General features: G+C 49.2%; 2 protein-coding genes across 7 annotated transcripts; both read left to right on the top strand.

Moving 5' to 3' along the window:
* Positions 1 to 133: 133 nt before the first annotated feature.
* On the top strand, positions 134 to 11959 carry LOC121844328 (inner centromere protein-like). 6 transcript variants are annotated; one of them, XM_042314315.1, is made up of 9 exons: positions 134 to 511; positions 691 to 764; positions 883 to 942; positions 1156 to 1339; positions 1477 to 1902; positions 2116 to 2193; positions 2269 to 2479; positions 9898 to 10418; positions 10529 to 11959. In XM_042314315.1, the coding sequence occupies exons 2-9, from the start codon at positions 717 to 719 to the stop codon at positions 11698 to 11700; spliced, it is 2700 nt and encodes an 899-aa protein (XP_042170249.1). In that variant the 5' UTR covers positions 134 to 511; positions 691 to 716; the 3' UTR covers positions 11701 to 11959. The 6 variants fall into 6 exon arrangements, with proteins under 6 accessions (XP_042170249.1, XP_042170247.1, XP_042170245.1 ...); XM_042314313.1 differs by having other exon boundaries at positions 135 to 511; positions 2116 to 2479; positions 10580 to 11959; XM_042314311.1 differs by having other exon boundaries at positions 135 to 511; positions 2116 to 2479.
* Positions 11837 to 24079, top strand: LOC112263864 (partner and localizer of BRCA2). Its single transcript, XM_042314317.1, has 8 exons — positions 11837 to 12208; positions 12329 to 12481; positions 13483 to 13565; positions 18041 to 18190; positions 18290 to 18406; positions 18781 to 18868; positions 22285 to 22436; positions 22546 to 24079. Exons 1-8 carry the CDS (start codon positions 12167 to 12169, stop codon positions 22754 to 22756), a joined length of 996 nt encoding a protein of 331 aa, XP_042170251.1. The 5' UTR covers positions 11837 to 12166; the 3' UTR covers positions 22757 to 24079.

Raw genomic sequence — 24079 nt, 5'->3', positions numbered from 1 at the left:
CATTCCAGGCCACCAACCAGCCCAATTTTTTTCTCCCTGTTTGTATCATAAATGTAACGTGATTGAACACACACTATCGCACAGTAGGTGGCGGCATCCACAAACAAAATGTGTGAACGCCATGATACCAAAGAAGAAGATAGACCCCCCACCCTCGCCAGCCTTCCTTCTGAGAAGCAGTCAGTCAACCGGCTGTTGCATTTTTTTTTTTCGGTTATCGATTGGTCTTGTCTGGACCGTGAAGTCGCGGGAGAGTTTGGACAAAAATGGTGGATAAATAAAATAAGAGTTCACTAAGGCCGTTTTTTAAAAAGTATCAATTGACGGTCTGCTTAACAGGGTGGCGCTCCCATAGACACCAATGCGGTAGCAGCTGGGTCTGGTCTGCTTTGTTCATTGATTGAACCAGAAAAAACAGCGACTGGATTGGAATCCTTCCTGCCCCCTTCAAAAAAACGTGACTAACTAGCATATTGACGCCGATAAATACAGGAACAAATGGCTTTGAATGGTACGTTTTATCAAATAATTAGCGACTAGCTACTATTCTTAAAATGTGAGGTAACGTTAGTTAACGTTGCAGTAGTTTGTTAGCTAACTAGCTAGTTTGTAAGCTAACGCTAGCTATGATTCTTGTTCACTTGCTAAATCTATCGTTTTTTTTTGAAAACCTCTCGCTAACTGTCAAAGGTGACCGTTAGGATCGCGTGACAAGAATGGAGGATAATTTGGAGCGCGTGCTCCATTGCGATGACAAGGAGGCGGTAGGTGTATTGTTTACATATAGTAGGGCCTTGTGTAAGCGGTCTTAAAATGTCTTGTAGCTAGGCCTACCTTCCTTCTCAAGTAGCATGATAAGTGTGTGTGTGTGTCTCTCCCCAGTTGAGGCGGAAACTGGCCCTGCTACAGAGGGAGTACTCCAGGACAGTTCAGAGATTACAGGTGAGAGATATGGTGTGTGTGTGTGTGTGTGTGGGGGGATATGTATGTACTGGTGGGTTAGTAGTGTGTGTAGTAAGCACCACAACCAGTGGGTTAGTCTTGTGTGTAGTAAGCACCACAACCATGACTGATACCTGTGTTGTGTAGTACTGCACGTGTTTGACAACATTGATGTACATTATCCCCCCTATACACACACACACACACACACAGCGAGCTGAGCGTTCAGATGCCGTGCGGAAGCATGTGAGGAGTCGGATCTCTGAGCAGAACCTCCAGGACCAGACAGACCCAGTCCCAGCCAGCACCTTTCCCAACCCAGCTCTACCTCCCCTCTCCATTGGTACTCCTGCTAGGACAGCCCCAGGTTCAGCCTCACCACCAGGCCCTGCTGGAGGTCAGTCTGCCCGTATTAGAAATTGTGACGTTAGCATATTTGAGCTTACCACTATTATATTATTAAGGTTGTAGTGTGTGTGTTCAGGTTGTAATGTGTATTGGAAATGACATTGTACTGTGTGTGTATGTGTGCAGACTCGACATCGTGTCCGGTGGAATCTGAGAACCCCAGGCGGAGGAGTCCGTCCATCCGCTTCCTCCTCCCCGTCGATGACTCTTGCCCTCGGACACCTGACCTTAACTCTCACAGACGAAGCCACTCCCTCCGGCTGAGGTCACGGAGAAGCCGGCTGCGCTGGGAGCGGACGGGGAGGGTCCAGGGCGGCGAGGGGGCAGGGGGGAGGTACGACACGGAGACCAGCGAGGATGGGCTGGAGCTGGATGCACAAACAGAGAAAGAAGAGGACGGAGAGAAGAGAAATATGGAGGAAGAGAAGGAGGGTGTGAAGAAAGAGCTAGAGAGGGAGGAGAATGAGAGGGAAATTCCAGATAAAGAGGCAATGAAACAGAGCGATGGAGAGGAGAGAGAAGAACAGAGGACATATGGACAGAAGGAGATCGGTTCACCCCTTCCTTCTCTGAGGAGAGATGGAGAGAATGAGAGAAGAACAGAGGACATATGGACAGAAGGAGATCGGTTCACCCCTTCCTTCTCTGAGGAGAGATGGAGAGGAGAGAGAAGAACAGAGGACATATGGACAGAAGGAGATCGGTTCACCCCTTCCTTCTCTGAGGAGAGATGGAGAGAATGAGAGATATGGACAGAAGGAGATGGTTCACCCCTTCCTTCTCTGAGGAGAGATGGAGAGAATGAGAGAGAAGAACAGAGGACATATGGACAGAAGGAGATCGGTTCACCCCTTACTTCTCTGAGGAGAGATGGAGAGGAGAGAGAAGAACAGAGGACATATGGACAGAAGGAGATAGGTTCACCCCTTCCTTCTCTGAGGAGAGATGGAGAGAATGAGAGAGAAGAGGGAAGTGATTCAGTAGCTGTGGGAGACTCCGTGTTAGGGGCTGTTGGGTTGTGTAACACTGGGGGAGTCCTGGACTCGTGCACTCTGGTGGAAGGTCTGCCGTTCCCAGTAGAATACTACATCAGAACCACAAGACGCATGGCCTCTTCACAGAGCCACAGGTTAGTGGTCACCTTTTAATATCTGTTGTTGTTATACTTGATTGTATTGTATTGTACTCTATTGTTGAGTACTACTTCAGAACCACTAGACGGCGACGCATGCCTTCGTCTCAGATCCACAGGTTGCCTGGGTGATTCCACGCCAGGGTGGGACGAATATATATTTTTGGTATCTCTGCTTGTTCTGGCAATTCTCACACATACATTTAATTGGGGGGAAGAATGTTTGATATGATTTTTACATGGTCACAAACCATTTCATGATGAAATTGGCTGTTTTAGCTACTTTTAGACCAATAATCAAATACAAGTTTGAAAGCCCTTCCCAATGATGCACAGTTAAAAATAATAAGATAAGAAAAATACAAATAGTAACACAAGGAATAAAATACAGAAGAATTAAGCTATATTCAGGGAGTACCAAATCAAATTTATTTATATAGCCCTTCGTACATCAGCTGATATCTCAAAGTGCTGTACAGAAACCCAGCCTAAAACCCCAAACAGCAAGCAATGCAGGTGTAGAAGCACGGTGGCTAGGAAAAACTCCCTAGAAAGGCCAAAACCTAGGAAGAAACCTAGAGAGGAACCAGGCTATGTGGGGTGGCCAGTCCTCTTCAGGCTGTGCCGGGTGGAGATTATAACAGAACATGGCCAAGATGTTCAAATGTTCATAAATGACCAGCATGGTCGTACAATAATAAGGCAGAACAGTTGAAACTGGAGCAGCAGCACGGTCAGATGGACTGGGGACAGCAAGGAGTCATCATGTCAGGTAGTCCTGGGGCATGGTCCTAGGGCTCAGGTCCTCCAAGAGAGAGAAAGAAAGAGAGAAGGAGAGAATTAGAGAACGCACACTTAGATTCACACAGGACACCGAATAGGACAGGAGAAGTACTCCAGATATAACAAACTGACCCTAGCCCCCCGACACATAAACTACTGCAGCATAAATATTGGAGGCTGAGACAGGAGGGGTCAGGAGACACTGTGGCCCCATCCGAGGAGTAGGGTACCAGTACCAGATCACTGTGCAGCTATATACAGGGAGCACCAGTACCAGATCACTGTGCAGCTATATACAGGGAGTACCAGTACCAGATCACTGTGCAGCTATATACAGGGAGTACCAGTACCAGATCACTGTGCAGCTATATACAGGGAGTACCAGTACCAGATCACTGTGCAGCTATATACAGGGAGTACCAGTACCAGATCACTGTGCAGCTATATACAGGGAGTAGCAGTACCAGATCACTGTGCAGCTATATACAGGAGTAGCAGTACCAGATCACTGTGCAGCTATATACAGGGAGTAGCAGTACCAGATCACTGTGCAGCTATATACAGGGAGTACCAGTACCAGATCACTGTGCAGCTATATACAGGAGTACCAGTACCAGATCACTGTGCAGCTATATACAGGGTGTACAGTACCAGATCACTGTGCAGCTATATACAGGTGCAGTATATACAGGGAGTACCAGATCACTGTGCAGCTATATACAGGGAGTAGCAGTACCAGATCACTGTGCAGCTATATACAGGGAGTAGCAGTACCAGATCACTGTGCAGCTATATACAGGGAGTACCAGTACCAGATCACTGTGCAGCTATATACAGGGAGTACCAGATCACTGTGCAGCTATATACAGGGAGTACGAGTACCAGATCACTGTGCAGCTATATACAGGGAGTACCAGTACCAGATCACTGTGCAGCTATATACAGGGAGTACCAGATCACTGTGCAGCTATATACAGGGAGTACCAGATCACTGTGCAGCTATATACAGGGAGTACCAGATCACTGTGCAGCTATATACAGGGAGTACCAGATCACTGTGCAGCTATATACAGGGAGTACCAGATCACTGTGCAGCTATATACAGGGAGTACCAGATCACTGTGCAGCTATATACAGGGAGTACCAGTACCAGATCACTGTGCAGAGTTACGAGGTAGATACTGTATGTACATGAAGGCAGGGTAAAGTGACTAGGCATCAGGATAGATAATAATAAGATTAAATTTAAAGAACACACTAGAAGCAGCATATGATGTGTGTGTTTAACTCGTGTGGGGTCCAGAAGAGCTAAAACGAAGCCATGAGGTCGAAGTAATTGCCTGTGCAGCTTCTGTGACAGGATTGTGTTGAGGCACAGATCCGGGGAAGGGTACCAAAACATTCTGCAGCATCGATGGTCCCCAAGAACACAGTGGCCTCCATCATTCTTAAATGGAAGAAGTTTGGAACCACCAAGGCTCTCTCTTTTTGGCCGCTCGGCCAAACGGAGCAATCGGGGGAGAAGGGCCTTGGTCAGGGTGGTGACCAAGCTTTGACAATGCTCCAGAGTTCCTCTGTGGAGATGGGAGAACCTTCCAGAAGGAAAACCATCTCTGCAGCACTCCACCAATCAGGCCTTTTATAGTAGAGTGTTGGACGGAAGCCACTCCTCAGTAAAAGGCACATGACAGCCTGCTAGGAGTTTTCCCGAAAGGCACCTAAAGGACTCTCAGACCATGAGAAACAAGATGTTCTGGTCTTATGAAACGAAGATTCAACTATTTGGCCTGAATGCCAAGCGTCACGTCTGGAGGAAACCTGGCATCATCCCTATGGTGAAGCATGGTGGTGGCAGCATCATGTTGAAGGGATGTTTTTCATCTGCAGGGACTGGGAGACTAGTCAGGATGGAGGGAAAGATGAACAGTGCAACATAAAGAGATTCTTGATGAAAACCTGCTCAGGACCTCTGCCTGGGGTGAAGCTTCACCTTCCAACAGGACAAAACACACAGCCAAGACAACACAGGAGTGGCTTCAGAAAAAGTCTCTGAATGTCCTTGAGTGGCCCAGCCAGAGCCCGGACTTGAATCCGATCGAACATCCCTGGAGTGACCTGAAAATAGCTGTGCAGCGACGCTCCCCATCCAACCTGACAGAGCTTGAGAGGATCTGCAGAGAAGAATGGGAGAAACTCCCCCAATACAGATGTGCCAAGCTTGTAGCATCATACCCCAAGAAGACTTGAGGCTGTAATCGCTGCCACAGGAGCTTCAACAAAGTACTGAGTAAAGGGTCTGAATACTTATGTAAAAGTGATATAAAAAAAAATATATATATATATATATATATTTATAGAAATGTAGAAAAATGTCTAAACCAGTTTTTGCTTTGTCTTTATGGGATATTGTGTGTAGATTGATGAGGGTGGAGGGTGGGGGGGGGACTATTTAATCAATTTTAGAATAAGGCTGTAACTAGGGATGAAATGGTTACCGGTTTCACGATTTAACCACGGTAAAATTCCCAACGATTAGTATTATCGTTTCAAATGTATATTCTGATTAAAACCGTGTTTGACCGCGGCGTGCAGCAGTCTGATGCAACGTGGGCTTGGTTTTGGGTGAAAACATGGCGGAAGGGAGATTTTTTCAGCCTTCTAAGAGGACCAAATCTGAGCTGTGGTTGTATTTTGGGTTTTCCCCCTGACTGCTGAGGGAAACTTAATCGAAGATGGTCACCCTGTCTGCAGAACATGCAACAAAATAATTGCTGCGAAAGGGGGCAACACTTCAAATCTCTGGAGTCATCTTCGTGACCGCCACCCACTACTTTATAGCGAATGCAAGGTAAGTTCACTTTTAGCTCAATGCATGATGTGTGGACTTTGGGATTGGGGGGGTATGTCATGGTTTGTCTAACTTGCTAATAGCTTGTCAATAATGTAAACTGAAGCGTTCAGTGTTACCTAGTCCTGTAAAAACACTACACGTTGATCTGCTGCTGTATGTGTCGTGTGTCTGCAGACTATTCTCCCGTTGCACACGATAACACGTTCTGTAGTTTAGTCACCCAAACAACCATGTTTTGTTCATTTAAAATCCCTCAGTCGACCACTTGGTTGTTAAAATGTTCCAACAGGAGAAACACTTGACTCCTCTACAAGACTCCTGTATCTATGTCAATTGTTGGGCTCACTGCAATTACTATCACTGTCTTCTTAAGACTCATTTGTATTTATGTCAATTGTGCATGGGGTCATTGCATATACTCAAATGCAACACAGAAGATAGACTGAGTTTATAATTATAATCTAACAACACTAATAATAATACATTTGCTATTCCCTTGTTTACAGAGGGTCATGCAGTAAACCCAGTGACGCTACTGGTCCCTCATCTACGATTGTGACAGACACTCCAGCAAGCATTTAAAAAGCAGGCTGCTAATGCACCCACATCAAAACATGCTCAAGACCTCACTGCAGCCCTTTCATATTACATTGCAAAGGACATGATGCCATTTCATATTGTTGAGAGGCCTGGATTTCTGTGGCTGGTGAAGGTTGCTGTGCCCCACGACAAAGTGCCATCACCAACATTATTTTCCAAGACTGACATCCCAAACCTGTACAACCAGGTTAAAGCTGATGTTGGAAAATTTTGGGCTCAAGGCACATGTTTTGCTGCAACTACTGACCTCTGGACCAGTGAAAGTGGGGGTGGTTCAACCCTACATCAGCGTCACTATCCATTACCTCACCCCAGACTGGCAACTGGAATCAAACTGCCTGGAAACACAGTTCTTCCCAGAAGATCACTCGGCTCACAACATCAGAGTTTTTTTGAGAATATGTCCTGGACCACATCACCCGTGATGTTCTGGTGGAAATGGATACGGAGCCGTCCCTGACTAAGGAGATGAAAAGGGTAATGAGAGAAGACCTTAACAACATACACAGAGAAGGCAAAGAGAGTCGTGCACATGGCTTGTTTCATTGTCCCCTGCTTCAAAAGGAGCTTGTTAGATGAGCCTGAGGCTGCAAACGTTGACACTGACAGCTGTGTCCAGGAGGCTTTGAAGCTGACAGCTGCACAAGTCAGGGAAGAACCACAAAGCACCAGCAACGCCTCCACCACCCCCACAGCGGCATCGGAGAGGAAAGGCCTGGCTGGGTTGCTGAGAAGGATTACCTCAACAAGGCAGCAGAGAGGTGAAGAGGGTCAGATTCTGACCTCCCCAGAATACAGAGTGAAAGAAGAGATCAAGGTCTACCGGTCTCTGCCATCCATTCCAGCTGAAGAGGATCCACTGGTGTGGTGGAGGGGCCCTGCATCAGAGCTGCCTCGCCTTGCCAGGGTTGCCAGGAAGCTTTTATGCATCGCAGCAACCAGCGTGCCGTCAGAGAGAGTGTTCAGTGCCAGCGAGCACTTTGTCTCCCCTTGCAGATCACTATTTAAACCAGACAGAGTAAATATGTTGACATTTTTACATTTCAGTTTCAAGTGAACAAAGATGCATAGATACAGGATGTTAGGCCAGCAGCACCTTGTTTCTATATCAAGGAGAGAACAGACATACAGGATGTTAGGCCAGCAGCACCTTGTTTCTATATGAAGGAGAGAACAGACATACAGGATGTTAGGCCAGCAGCACCTTGTTTCTATATGAAGGAGAGAACAGACATACAGGATGTTAGGCCAGCAGCACCTTGTTTCTATATCAGGATGTTAGGCCAGCAGCACCTTGTTTCTAACAGACATACCAGCAGCACCTTGTTTCTATATCAAGGAGAGAACCATACAGGATGTTAGGCCAGCAGCACCTTGTTTCTATATCAAGGAGAGAACAGATGTTAGGCCAGCATATATCAGGATGTTAGGCCAGCAGCACCTTGTTTCTATATCAAGGAGAGAACAGACATACAGGATGTTAGGCCAGCAGCACCTTGTTTCTATATGAAGGAGAGAACAGACATACAGGATGTTAGGCCAGCAGCACCTTGTTTCTATATGAAGGAACAGAGAACAGACATACAGACATACAGGATGTTAGGCCAGCAGCACCTTGTTTCTATATGAAGGAGAGAACAGACATACAGGATGTTAGGCCAGCAGCACCTTGTTTCTATATCAAGGAGAGAACAGACATACAGGATGTTAGGCCAGCAGCACCTTGTTTCTATATGAAGGAGAGAACAGACATACAGGATGTTAGGCCAGCAGCACCTTGTTTCTATATGAAGGAGAGAACAGACATACAGGATGTTAGGCCAGCAGCACCTTGTTTCTATATGAAGGAGAGAACAGACATACAGGATGTTAGGCCAGCAGCACCTTGTTTCTATATGAAGGAGAGAACAGACATACAGGATGTTAGGCCAGCAGCACCTTGTTTCTATATGAAGGAGAGAACAGACACAGGATGTTAGGCCAGCAGCACCTTGTTTCTAGGGATACAGGATGTTAGGCCAGCAGCACCTGTTTCTATATGAAGGAGAGAACAGACATACAGGATGTTAGGCCAGCAGCACCTTGTTTCTATATGAAGGAGAGAACAGACATACAGGATGTTATACAGACATACAGGATGTTAGGCCAGCAGCACCTTGTTTCTATATGAAGGAGAGAACAGACATACAGGATGAAGGCCAGACCTTGAACAAGGACATACAGGATGTTAGGCCAGCAGCACCTTGTTTCTATATGAAGGAGAGAACAGACATACAGGATGTTAGGCCAGCAGCACCTTGTTTCTATATCAAGGAGAGAACAGACATACAGGATGTTAGGCCAGCAGCACCTTGTTTCTATATGAAGGAGAGAACAGATATACAATCAGTGTTGTTCGTTTGATTTGTTTACATATTGTGTTATGTTATTGTCATCACCTGCACATTGGATGGGTTTACATATGGTTGTATTGTTCTTACATGCACATGGCTTTACTTGTGTTGCTTAAGGTTGTGTTCATTTTAACCTGCACTATGGATACTTAGTGCATGGCCACATGGCGCCATCTTTAATGTTAAGGATATTCTTTTTAAAAGTGCTGATAATTGTATTTGGTTGTTGGTTTTCAGTATAAAATTGGTTGGTGAAATGATTTCAGTGTATCAGTACTTTTTGAACATCTTAACAGTACTGCGATAATACCGATAATACTGATAACCACGATAATACTGATAACTCCGATAATACTGATAACCACGATAATACTGATAATACAAATAATACTGATAACCGTGATCATTTGGGTCACTATAATGGTGATATGAAATGTTCATACAGTTTCAACTCTAGCTGTAACACAAAGTGTTAGAAAAAGTCCAGGGGTCTGAATACTTGATGAATGCACTGTATATTAGGTAGAACAAAAGAAACGCCAATATAAAGCATTGGCCACCACGAGCCACCAGAACAGCGCCTTGGTGAAGATTCTTTAAGTGTCTGGAACTCTATTGGAGGGATGCATAACCATTTGTCCACGTGAAATTCCATCATTTAGCGTTTTCCACCACCATCAACAAAACGCCGTCTCAGTAAGTTGTATGTGAGGGTGTTCCGTGTGTGAGCCTGCTCCGTCTGTGGTTCACAAATCTAATGTAAGGTGTTTTGTTAATGCTACTTTCAGAGACCTGCAGGCTGTCATTCTGAACCAACTCAACAGGGGGCGCCACAGAAGGAGCAGGGTCCGGATGTCTAACACACACTCACTCTCAACTTCACAGTCCGACTCACTAGCACAACCCTCCAATCACCGCCCGTGCTCAAGTCAACTGACCTCAAACTCACCGAACAATCCCACACCGGTTGAGGAGCCATCAGCCAATCAGTTGCTTACCGCTGAGTCAGGGACTAATCAGAGTGAGAGTTTACCCTCCAGAGCCTGCAGTGTTCGGCCTATCAGAGGCCGGAGGAGGAGAGGAAGGAGGCCGAGACTTGGCCGCTCTCTAAGTTTGGACTCAGATCCCCCAGCACCAGTCCCAGACAACATCCAGACACCGGCCACTATTAGCCCAGCCTCACAGCCTCTCCCTGGGGGTGGATGTCCGGAGCGCTGGACTCTCTCTGGAGGTGTGGAGGAACGGCTTTATCCCATCTTCAGAAGGAGCTGTGTCTCTCCCCTCATTCACACATCAAAGCAGAGCAAAGGTGGGACTGAGCCATGTTGTGTATCTGAAGGCTGTTACACTTAACTGTGACTTCACAGCTAACTTTTTCATTCTTTCACTCATGTTCTGTGTGTGTGTGTGTGTGTGTGGAGAGTGTGTGGTCTCTCCTCCTGCCCTCCTCCCTCTCCCCTGGAGGACCAGCAGTGCACCCTGGGAGTCTGGGCTGCGTCATCTCAACCTTTGGCCTCCAGGATTTCCATCTCCCCGACGACCAGTTCGGACAGCTAAAGCTCCAGAAGCTTCGCGCCTCATCTGCCGTTGCCGAACCGGAACCCTTCTCACCTTACAACATGCGTCGTCGCCACAACAGAGGCTCGGTCCACGGTCTCCATGGCAACACAGGCGGTCAGACGTCTAAAGCGCCTACGCCTGAGCCCCTCCCTCTCAGCCTAACCCCTCCTGTCACAGACTGCGTCACTCCGGTAGAACAGTCTATAGACAGATCTATAGGCCAGCATCTTATAGACCACCCTATAGGCCAGCAGTCTACAGACGCACTAGACCATTCTACAGACCTCCATTCGGAGTACCATTCAGTTTGCCAGTCTACAGACCACCTTGTAGACCAGCCTACTGGCCATCAGTCTACAGACCACCCTGTAGACCAGCATATAGGCCATCAGTCTACAGACCAACCCGTAGACCAGCCTACTGGCCATCAGTCTACAGACCAACCCGTAGACCAGCCTACTGGCCATCAGTCTACAGACCACCCTGTAGACCAGCATGTAGGCCATCAGTCTACAGACCACCCTGTAGACCAGCCTACTGGCCATCAGTCTACAGACCAATCTGTAGACCTGCTTATTGGCCATCAGCTTACCGTTTTAGTAGGCCAGTCTATAGACTTTCCTTCAGTAGACCAGCAGACAGGCCTACTCACTACTGAGTGCCCTTCCCTTCAAACTGAAACCGAGACCGAGTGCCCTCCCGAGTGTCCATCCTTCCACACAAAGACTAAGTGCCTTTCTCCGTGCCCTACGGAGTTCTCTGTCGAGTGCCTTACAAAATGTCCTTCCGTGTGCACTACTGAGTGCCCTTCCCTCCGGACGGAGACAGATGCAGAGTGTGCTGTCCCCCCCAGCCCTTCCCTGCTCCTCCTTAGCCCCTCCCTAACCAGCCACACCCCTCACGGACACACCCTCTCCCTTTCCCTCTCCTCCATTCCCCCCTTACCTTCCTTAGGGATGACCCCTAGCCCCTTGACCCCTAACCCCGACATACCCCTCTCCCTCCCTGACAGCCCCCATTACCTTCTTTAGAGGCGGTGACTCTCCCCCTCTCCTGCCCTCCCTGCCCCCAACTCTGACCCTCCCTCTCTCCTGCCCTCCCTGCCGCCCCACTCTGACCCTCCCCCTCTCCTGCTCTCCCTGTGCCCCTACTCTGACCCTCCCCTTCCCCTCTAGTCCCTCCACCCAAGCCCTCTCTCCTCCCTCCCTCTCTCCCTGCCCCTCTCCAATCATCCCTCTCTCCTCCCCTCCTCCCTCCCTCGCTCTCTGCCACCCCAACCTTGTTGATTCCCTGCCCCAACTTTTTCTCCCTCCCACTCCTCTACTACTGCCTCAATCTCTCCCTCCAACCCCAAATACACCCCCTCCATCGCCCCCTATCCAGCTTCTTCGCCAGCCAGCTCCCTCTCTCCACTCAACCAGACAGGCCACCGAGGAGAGAGGAGAGGGAGAGGAGGAGAGAGTGTGGAGGAAGAAAGAGGAGAAGAGGAGGGATGGGATGACCGAGGAGGGTCTCTTAAAGCTCTCTCACACACTGAAGGTCAATACTGTGATGACAAGCCATTGTTGTGTATTTCAACATCCATGTCACCACTCACTTCAGAGAATGTCTGTGTGTAATAATAATCTTGTGTGTGTGTGTGTGTGTGTGTGTGTGTAGGCCCCTGCAGGAGGCAGCCTGGTGGATGTGTGCTGTGTGTCGTGGCTGTCAGTAGGTGTATGTGTCGCGGTGGCAGGAGAGTGGGAGGTGTGTGTTTGGGGTCAGAACAACCCCCCACACTGGAGACGACTCCACACCTGGACCTTCATAGAAGTAACTTTGTGTTGTGTGTCTTAATGTGTGTGTGTGTGTAACAACTGTGAGTTTATATTGTTTATGGGTGTTTCTGTGTTTAATGAGTGTGTGTGTGTGTAACAACTGTGTATTAGTCAAAGGTTTGGACTCATTCAAGAGTTTTCCTTTCTTTAGTTTCTTTAGTGAAGACATCAAAACTACGACATAACAAATATGGAATCATCTAGTAACCAAAAAAAGTGTTAAACAGATCAATATGAACTAAAATATTTTATTTTTTGAAATTCTTCAAAGTATCAACCCTTTGCCTTGATGACAGCTTTGCACACTCTTGGCATTCTCTCTTTTGAATTGTTTACCCTTTTTTTGATTCCATATGTGTCATTTCATAGTTTTGATGTCTTCACTATTATTCTACAATGTAGAATAATAGTAACACACAAAGAAAAACCCTTGAATGAGGAGGAGAGTGACAAGAACCGTGCAAGCTAACAGGCGGGCCACAAACAGACAAATAACGGAGCAGAACGGCATCTCAGAACGCACAACTCATGGATCCTTGTCATTGATTGGCTATTGCAGCAGACGACCACACCGGGTTCCACGCCTATCAGCTAAAAGCAAGAAGAAGAGGCTCCAGTGGGCCGTCACCAACACTGGATGAGAGGAGTGGAAAAGCATCACCTGGAACAGCGAGTTCAGTTTATTTGAGTGGCCTGGTCAGTCCCCAAACCTCAACCCTGTAGAGCATCTGTGGGATGAGATGTTGGTAGCATGAATGTACCGCCGTCCAATCAGAAGCAACTGCGTGATGACATCACATCAGCATGGACCAACATCCCTGTGGAACGTTTCCCACACCTTGTTGAATACCCCCCAAAATTCAGGCTGTTCTGGAGGCAATGGGGGGGGTCTGACCGATACTAGATAGGTGTACCTAATAAACTGTCCAGTGAGTGTACATTGTATATGTGTGTGTGTGTGTTTAATGTGTGTGTGTGTGTGTGTGTGTGTTTAAGTCAGTGATGTCAGTCTTTCCTGTGTCGGACGCTCCTGGGCTTCTGTGTGTGACTCTGGGCCAGCTGGAAATCAGAGAGGCCAGGTACCACACACACACACACACATACTGCTACCACTCCCCCATCCCACACACATACTGCTACCACTCCCCACCCACACATACTGCTACCACTCCCCATCCCACACACATACTGCTACCACTCCCCATCCCACACACATACTGCTACCACTCCCCCATCCCACACACATACTGCTACCACTCCCCATCCCCACACATACTGCTACCACTCCCCATCCCACACACATACTGCTACCACTCCCCATCCCACACACATACTGCTACCACTCCCCCACCCACACACATACTGCTACCACTCCCCCATCCCACACACATACTGCTACCACTCCCCCATCCCACACACATACTGCTACCACTCCCCCCACACACACACATACTGCTACCACTCCCCCCACACATACTGCTACCACTCCCCCACACCACACACATACTGCTACCACTCCCCACCCCACACACATACTGCTACCACTCCCCCACCCCACACACATACTGCTACCACTCCCCACCCCACACACATACTGCTACCACTCCCCACCCCACACACATACTGCTACCACTCCCCACCCCACACACATACTGCTACCACTCCCCCACCCCACACACATACTGCTACCACTCCCCACCCCACACACATACTGCTACCACTCCCCACCCCACACACATACTGCTACCACTCCCCCACCCCACACACATACTGCTACCACTCCCCACCCCACACACATACTGCTACCACTCCCCCCCACACACACACTGCTACCACTCCCCATCCCCACACACATACTGCTACCACTCCCCATCCACACACATACTGCTACCACTCCCACCCCACACACATACTGCTACCACTCCCCCATCCCACACATACTGCTACCACTCCCCATCCCACACACATACTGCTACCACTCCCCCATCACACACACATACTGTTACCACTCCCCCACACACACACATACTGCTACCACTCCCCAATGCACACACACATACTGCTACCACTCCCCCACCCACACACATACTGCTACCACTCCCCCACACACACATACTGCTACCACTCCCCCATACCCACACACATACTGCTACCACTCCCCACCCCACACACATACTGCTACCACTCCCCCACCCCACACACATACTGCTACCACTCCCCACTCACCCCACACACATACTGCTACCACTCCCCCACCCCACACACATACTGCTACCACTCCCCCACCCCACACACATACTGCTACCACTCCCCCATCCCCACATACTGCTACACCCCCACCCACTGCTACCACCGCCACACACACATACTGCTACCACTCCCCCACCCCACACACATACTGCTACCACTCCCCCCCCATACACACACATACTGCTACCACTCCCCCACCCCACACACATACTGCTACCACTCCCCATCCCACACACATACTGCTACCACTCCCCACCCCACACACATACTGCTACCACTCCCCCACCCCACACACATACTGCTACCACTCCCCCACCCCACACACATACTGCTACCACTCCCCACCCCACACACATACTGCTACCACTCCCCCATCCCACACACATACTGCTACCACTCCCCCCCCACACACACATACTGCTACCACTCCCCATCCCACACACATACTGCCACCACTCCCCCACACACACATACTGCTACCACTCCCCATCCCACACACATACTGCCACCACTCCCCACCACACACATACTGCTACCACTCCCCCATCCCCACACACATACTGCTACCACTCCCCATCCCACACACATACTGCTACCACTCCCCCACCCACACACATACTGCTACCACTCCCCCACACACACACATACTGCTACCACTCCCCCACACACACACATACTGCTACCCCCCACACACACACATACTGCTACCACTCCCCCACACACACACATACTGCTACCACTCCCCCCACACACACACATACTGCTACCACTCCCCCACCCACACACATACTGCTACCACTCCCCCACACACACACATACTGCTACCACTCCCCCACCCACACACATACTGCTACCACTCCCCCACCCCACACACATACTGCTACCACTCCCCCACCCCACACACATACTGCTACCACTCCCCCACCCCACACACATACTGCTACCACTCCCCCCCCCACACACATACTGCTACCACTCCCCCATCCCACACACACATACTGCTACCACTCCCCCACCCCACACACATACTGCTACCACTCCCCCACCCCACACACATACTGCTACCACTCCCCCACACACACACATACTGCTACCACTCCCCCCCCCACACACATACTGCTACCACTCCCCCATCCCACACACATACTGCCACCACTCCCCCATCACACACACACACTACCACCACCCCACCACACACACATACTGCTACCACTCCCCCATCCCACACACATACTGCTACCACTCCCCCATCCCACACACATACTGCTACCACTCCCCATCCCACACACATACTGCTACCACTCCCCCATCCCACACACATACTGCTACCACTCCCCACCCCACACACACACATACTGCTACCACTCCCCCACACACACACATACTGCTACCACTCCCCCACACACACACATACTGCTACCACTCCCCCACCCACACACATACTGCTACCACTCCCCCACCCCACACACATACTGCTACCACTCCCCCACCCACACACATACTGCTACCACTCCCCACACACACACATACTGCTACCACTCCCCCACCCACACACATACTGCTACCACTCCCCCACCCCACACACATACTGCTACCACTCCCCACCACACACACATACTGCTACCACTCCCCCACCCACACACATACTGCTACCACTCCCCACCAAACACACATACTGCTACCACTCCCCCACCCACACATACTGCTACCACTCCACCCCACACACATACTGCTACCACTCCCCACCCCACACACATACTGCTACCACTCCCCCACCCCACACACATACTGCTACCACTCCCCCACCCCACACACATACTGCTACCACTCCCCCACCCACACACACATACTGCTACCACTCCCCACCCCACACACATACTGCTACCACTCCCCCACACACACACATACTGCTACCACTCCCCCACACACACATACTGCTACCACTCCCCACCCCACACACATACTGCTACCACTCCCCACCCCACACACATACTGCTACCACTCCCCCACCCCACACACATACTGCTACCACTCCCCACCCCACACACATACTGCTACCACTCCCCACCCCACACACATACTGCTACCACTCCCCCACCCACACACATACTGCTACCACTCCCCCCCACACACACATACTGCTACCACTCCCCACCCCACACACATACTGCTACCACTCCCCACCCCACACACATACTGCTACCACTCCCCACCCCACACACATACTGCTACCACTCCCCCACCCCACACACATACTGCTACCACTCCCCCACCCCACACACATACTGCTACCACTCCCCCACCCCACACACATACTGCTACCACTCCCCCACCCCACACACATACTGCTACCACTCCCCCACCACCACACACATACTGCTACCACTCCCCACCCCACACACATACTGCTACCACTCCCACACACACACACATACTGCTACCACTCCCCACCCCACACACATACTGCTACCACTCCCCCACCACACACATACTGCTACCACTCCCCCCCACACACATACTGCTACCACTCCCCCACCACACACATACTGCTACCACTCCCCCACCCACACACATACTGCTACCACTCCCCCACCCACACACATACTGCTACCACTCCCATCCCACACACATACTGCTACCACTCCCCATCCCACACACATACTGCTACCACTCCCCCCACACACACATACTGCTACCACTCCCCCACACACACACATACTGCTACCACTCCCCACACACACACATACTGCTACCACATCCCCCACACACACACATACTGCTACCACTCCCCCCACACACACATACTGCTACCACTCCCCCACACACACATACTGCTACCACTCCCCCACACACACATACTGCTACCACTCCCCACCACACACACATACTGCTACCACTCCCCCACACACACACATACTGCTACCACTCCCATCCCACACACATACTGCTACCACTCCCCATCCCACACACATACTGCTACCACTCCCCACACACACACACACATACTGCTACCACTCCCCCACACACACACATACTGCTACCACTCCCCCACACACACATACTGCTACCACTCCCCCACACACATACTGCTACCACTCCCCCATCCCTCCCTGTTCTTCTTTCTCCTCTCTCCCTCTTCTTTGCTTGTCAGTCTCTGTGTTCATGCGTCTGTAAATGTTTCTATTAATATGTGTGTCTGTCTGTGCACATGTATCTCTGTGTGTGTGTGTGTGTCTGTGCACATGTTTTTCTGTGTGTGTGTGTGTGTGTGTGTGTCTGTGCACATGTATCTCTGTGTGTGTAGGGTACTGTGCTGCTCCAGTCTGTCCCAGGCAGTGCTGTGTGAGGGGGAGATCCACATGGTGGTGGGCATGTCCAACCGAAGGCTGGTTAGCTCCTCCTACTCTGTCGCCACAACCCCGCTGCAGGTCTACACACTGACACAGGATGGCAGGTAGGTAACCATGGGTGACCAGGGTCTTCTCTCATCTGGCATTGTTAATGCTGTGTGTGTGTGTGTGTACTCTATCTCTGTCTTTCTGACCTCTCTCAGGCTGCAGGCCTGCCTGTCTTTGGTCTGTCCTACTGAGCGCGTGCATACCGTGGCGGCGGTGGAGGGACAGACTGACGCTCTGATTGGCTCAACCCACGGAGGACATGTTGTTCTGTGGTGAGCAAAAGAACGTAGCTAATTCAGTGCTTCCTGGTGCTGGGGACCTAAACGGTGGCACCCTTGTGGTTATTTGAATAAGTGGTGTCGTTCTGGGGCAAAAACATCTCTTTAGGTCCCCGGGACCAGGATGCTCTAATTGAAAGGTTTTCAAAGACACTTTGCACTGGTTTTGTAGACAGCTGCTTTATCAAGGAAAGCTTTTACTTCCAATGACTAATGTGTGCTTGTCTCACCTATCTTAGTGGAATTCATTGACTGTAAGTCTCTCTCTGGATAAGAGCATCTGCTAAATGCCTTCTCAAACCTGTTTACAGTTGAATGAGAATTTTCTCCGTTAACTGCGTGCGTGTGTGTGTGTGTGTGTGTGTCAGGAACGTGACGACGGGGCAGCTGCTGCGGAGCATCAATCTGGGAGATGGTTTCACGGATACGACCTGCCTCCGAGGATACTCCCTCTGCGTGAGTGTGCGTGCGTGTGTGTGTAGTATCTGTACCAGAAAGAGTGTGTTCGTTCCTACTATAATGTGTGAGAGAACCCACAGGACACGGGAGAGTTTCTGATCTTTGTGTGTTTGTGTTCTCACCATGTCATTCCCCATGTCTAACCAACAGCCTCCACCCACCTTGACTGAATAGTGATGAGGTTGTCATGTCCCACTCCATCCTACGAAACCTCCCAGTGTCCGCGTCCCAAACCACCCAATTCTCTGCCCTTTCTCTATGTGCACTCTCTCCCACACACATTTAAAGCATTACTGTCCATAACCCATCCATGGGTTTAGAGGGAGTGTCCACTACTGTCCATAACCCATCCATGGGTTTAGAGGGAGTGTCCACTACTGTCCATAACCCATCCATGGGTTTAGAGGGAGTGTCCACTACTGTCCATAACCCATCCATGGGTTTAGAGGGAGTGTCCACTACTGTCCATAACCCATCCATGGGTTAGAGGGAGTGTCCACTACTGTCCATAACCCATCCATGGGTTAGAGGGAGTGTCCACTACTGTCCATAACCCATCCATGGGTTAGAGGGAGTGTCCACTACTGTCCATAACCCATCCATGGGTTAGAGGGAGTGTCCACTACTGTCCATAACCCATCCATGGGTTAGAGGGAGTGTCCACTACTGTCCATAACCCATCCATGGGTTAGATGGAGTGTCCACTACTGTCCATAACCCATCCATGGGTTTAGAGGAGTGTCCACTACTGTCCATAACCCATCCATGGGTTTAGAGGGAGTGTCCACTACTGTCCATAACCCATCCATGGGTTAGATGGAGTGTCCACTACTGTCCATAACCCATCCATGGGTTTAGAGGGAGTGTCCACTACTGTCCATAACCCATCCATGGGTTTAGAGGAGTGTCCACTACTGTCCATAACCCATCCATGGGTTAGAGGGAGTGTCCACTACTGTCCATAACCCATCCATGGGTTAGAGGGAGTGTCCACTACTGTCCATAACCCATCCATGGGTTTAGAGGGAGTGTCCACTACTGTCCATAACCCATCCATGGGTTTGCAGCAGGGGTGGAAAGACCCTGGATCATTACATCCATGGGTTCCGCGAGAGGGAGTGTCCAGAAACTACTGTCCATAACCCATCCATGGGTTTTAGAGTGTCCACTACTGTCCATAACCCATCCATGGGTTTAGAGGGAGTGTCCACTACTGTCCATAACCCATCCATGGGTTTAGAGGGAGTGTCCACTACTGTCCATAACCCATCCATGGGTTTAGAGGGAGTGTCCACTACTGTCCATAACCCATCCATGGGTTTAGAGGGAGTGTCCACTACTGTCCATAACCCATCCATGGGTTTAGAGGGAGTGTCCACTACTGTCCATAACCCATCCATGGGTTAGAGGGAGTGTCCACTACTGTCCATAACCCATCCATGGGTTAGAGGGAGTGTCCACTACTGTCCATAACCCATCCATGGGTTTAGAGGGAGTGTCCACTACTGTCCATAACCCATCCATGGGTTTAGAGGGAGTGTCCACTACTGTCCATAACCCATCCATGGGTTTAGAGGAGTGTCCACTACTGTCCATAACCCATCCATGGGTTAGAGGGAGTGTCCACTACTGTCCATAACCCATCCATGGGTTAGATGGAGTGTCCACTACTGTCCATAACCCATCCATGGGTTAGATGGAGTGTCCACTACTGTCCATAACCCATCCATGGGTTAGATGGAGTGTCCACTACTGTCCATAACCCATCCATGGGTTAGATGGAGTGTCCACTACTGTCCATAACCCATCCATGGGTTAGAGGGAGTGTCCACTACTGTCCATAACCCATCCATGGGTTTAGAGGAGTGTCCACTACTGTCCATAACCCATCCATGGGTTAGAGGAGTGTCCACTACTGTCCATAACCCATCCATGGGTTTAGAGGGAGTGTCCACTACTGTCCATAACCCATCCATGGGTTTAGAGGGAGTGTCCACTACTGTCCATAACCCATCCATGGGTTTAGAGGGAGTGTCCACTACTGTCCATAACCCATCCATGGGTTTAGAGGGAGTGTCCACTACTGTCCATAACCCATCCATGGGTTTAGAGGGAGTGTCCACTACTGTCCATCCAACCCATCCATGGAGTTTAGAGGGAGTGTCCACTACTGTTAACCCATCCATGGGTTTTTAGAGGGAGTGTCCACTACTGTCCATAACCCATCCATGGGTTTAGAGGGAGTGTCCACTACTGTCCATAACCCATCCATGGGTTTAGAGGGAGTGTCCACTACTGTCCATAACCCATCCATGGGTTTAGAGGGAGTGTCCACTACTGTCCATAACCCATCCATGGGTTTGTCCACTACTGTCCATAACCCATCCATGGGTTTAGAGGGAGTGTCCACTACTGTCCATAACCCATCCATGGGTTTAGAGGGAGTGTCCACTACTGTCCACAACCCATCCATGGGTTTAGAGGGAGTGTCCACTACTGTCCACAACCCATCCATGGGTTTAGAGGGAGTGTCCACTACTGTCCACAACCCATCCATGGGTTTAGAGGGAGTGTCCACTACTGTCCACAACCCATCCATGGGTTTAGAGGGAGTGTCCACTACTGTCCATAACCCATCCATGGGTTTAGAGGGAGTGTCCACTACTGTCCACTAACCCATCCATGGGTTTAGAGGGAGTGTCCACTACTGTCCATAACCCATCCATGGGTTTAGAGGGAGTGTCCACTCCATGGGTTTAGGGAGTGTCCACTACTGTCCATAACCCATCCATGGGTTAGAGGGAGTGTCCACTACTGTCCATAACCCATCCATGGGTTTAGAGGGAGTGTCCACTACTGTCCATAACCCATCCATGGGTTTAGAGGGAGTGTCCACTACTGTCCACAACCCATCCATGGGTTTAGAGGGAGTGTCCACTACTTTCCTTCTAAATCCATGAAGGGAAGTGAACAAGTGTATTGTGAGAGTACAGAGAATTGAGACAGTCGATGTGTAACTCAAATTGTATTTGTGACATACGCCGAATACAACAGGTGTGTAGATCTTACCGTGAAATGCTTACTTACAAGCCCTTAACCAATAATGCTGTTCAAGAAATAGTTAATACAAATATTTACTAAATAAACTAAAGTTAAAAAAAAAAAAATCTAATCAATCAAAGTAAAACAGCACATTTACATAACAATAACGAGGCTAAATACAGGGGGAACCGGTACCAAGTCAATGTGCTGGGGTACCTTTGTAGATATAGTGATGGTATGTACAGTCATGATGTTGTCCTGTTTTATTGGTTGTTTCTTGTTTTTTAAAGTTTTTTTGTGCAGTGTGTTGAGACCTGGAGAAATACACTTTGAATGAATTTAGATTTGTCATGTCCCCAATCGTCCTACAGGGGGTGCTGTTTGTCCTGTTACAACACCCGTCCCTGTGTGCTGTGGAAGAGGAAGAGGGAGGGGCTCTGTTCTCGCTGGTCGCCACCAACCCTCTGACTGGTACCGTCGCCCTGGCAACCAGACTAGGCCTCCCCAAAGCCTGCACCGAGAGGTGAGAGGGGGAGGAGGAAAGGGAGAGTTGGCAGGAAGAGGGAATTGTGTGTTAACCTCTCTCTCGTTTGTGGGTGTGTGTTTATTCTGTGTGTGTGTTCTCTCCCTAGGCTGGTGGAGGTTGATGTCCATGGATCCAGTGTGGTTGGGGTTTTCCGGTCCGGCTCTGTGTGTGTGTGGCAGCTTGGGGGGCGTCAGGGCCAGCAGGGGGTCTGGTTCCCAGAGCTGGGGTGTCAGCTCGCCCGTTGGGGGGCGCAGGGAACTGTCTTGACGGCACACCTCAATGGAGACGTCTGCTTACACCGCTACAGACCACTATAGACCACTCTGAACGACTATAGACCACTCTGAACAACTACAGACCACTTTAGACGACTCTGAACAACTAGAGACCACTATAGACCACTCTGAACAACTAGAGACCACTATAGACCACTCTGAACAACTAGAGACCACTATAGACCACTCTGAACTACTATAGACCACTCTGAACAACTACAGACCACTTTAGACCACTCTGAACAACTATAGACCACTCTGAACAACTACAGACCACTATAGACCACTCTGAACAACTACAGACCACTCTGAACTACTACAGACCTCTTTAGACCATTCTGAACTTCCATAGACCACTCTGAACTACTTCAGACCACTGTAGACCCCTCTGAACCACAACTTATCCACTATAGACCACTCTGAACTACTGTTATACATGCCAGAGAGGCATGTTTGTTCTACCAAACACATTTCTATCTGAAGGTTGTCCAACGTGTCCTCCTGAATGCAGCCCAGAAGGGTCTGCTACATAGCAGGAACAATGAGTTAGCGCTCTAACTTTGATAAGCAACCAGAAATAACTATTGATGTTCTGGTTCATTAAGAAAGCTAAACTTAGATATGTGTTTTTGGTTGTTTTATTATGCCATGCACTTTATATATTTCTATAAAACATGTTATTTCTGAATATTTAGGCAAGTTAGCTGGGTAACACATTGATCTTGCTTTGTTGTAAACACCTGCAACCGTGACCTCTGGTGCTGAATCACATTTTGATTCTGATTCTTCTGAATCACTTTCTACCACATCCAAATGACATGGTTCAACTGTTTGGTTCATGAGTCTGTTCCATATGTACCTACATATAAGTGATGTGGTTCAACTGTCTGTTCCATATGTACCTACATATAAATGACGTGGTTCAACTGTCTGGTTCCATATGTACCTACATATAAATGACGTGGTTCAACTGTCTGGTTCCATATGTACCTACATATAAATGATGTGGTTCAACTGTCTGGTTCCTGACCCAATCTGCTGTTGAATGCTCATGATATATTTAAGCTATAAGGCATGAGGGGGTGTGGTATATGGCCAATATACCACGGCCAAAGACTGTTCTTAAACATGACACAACATGGAGTGCCGGGATACAGCCCTCGGCTGTGGAATATTGGAACAAGTATTTACCTGGCTAAAAGAGAAGGAATAATAATATATAGTGATCCCTTTTGCTACCATGGTTATGCATATTCTTCTCATGTATTTTTATTTTTAGAAACATTTACATTTGGGCCTGTCCATATAGGTCAATTCCCCTCAGTGTAAATGGTTAAAACTATAATTTTGATGTTTAGCTGGTCA

The sequence above is a fragment of the Oncorhynchus tshawytscha genome, unplaced genomic scaffold (genome assembly GCF_018296145.1).
Source record: "Oncorhynchus tshawytscha isolate Ot180627B unplaced genomic scaffold, Otsh_v2.0 Un_contig_10867_pilon_pilon, whole genome shotgun sequence".
Classification (NCBI taxonomy): Eukaryota; Metazoa; Chordata; class Actinopteri; order Salmoniformes; family Salmonidae; genus Oncorhynchus; species Oncorhynchus tshawytscha.
This window is presented reverse-complemented; position numbering and strand designations above follow the sequence as displayed.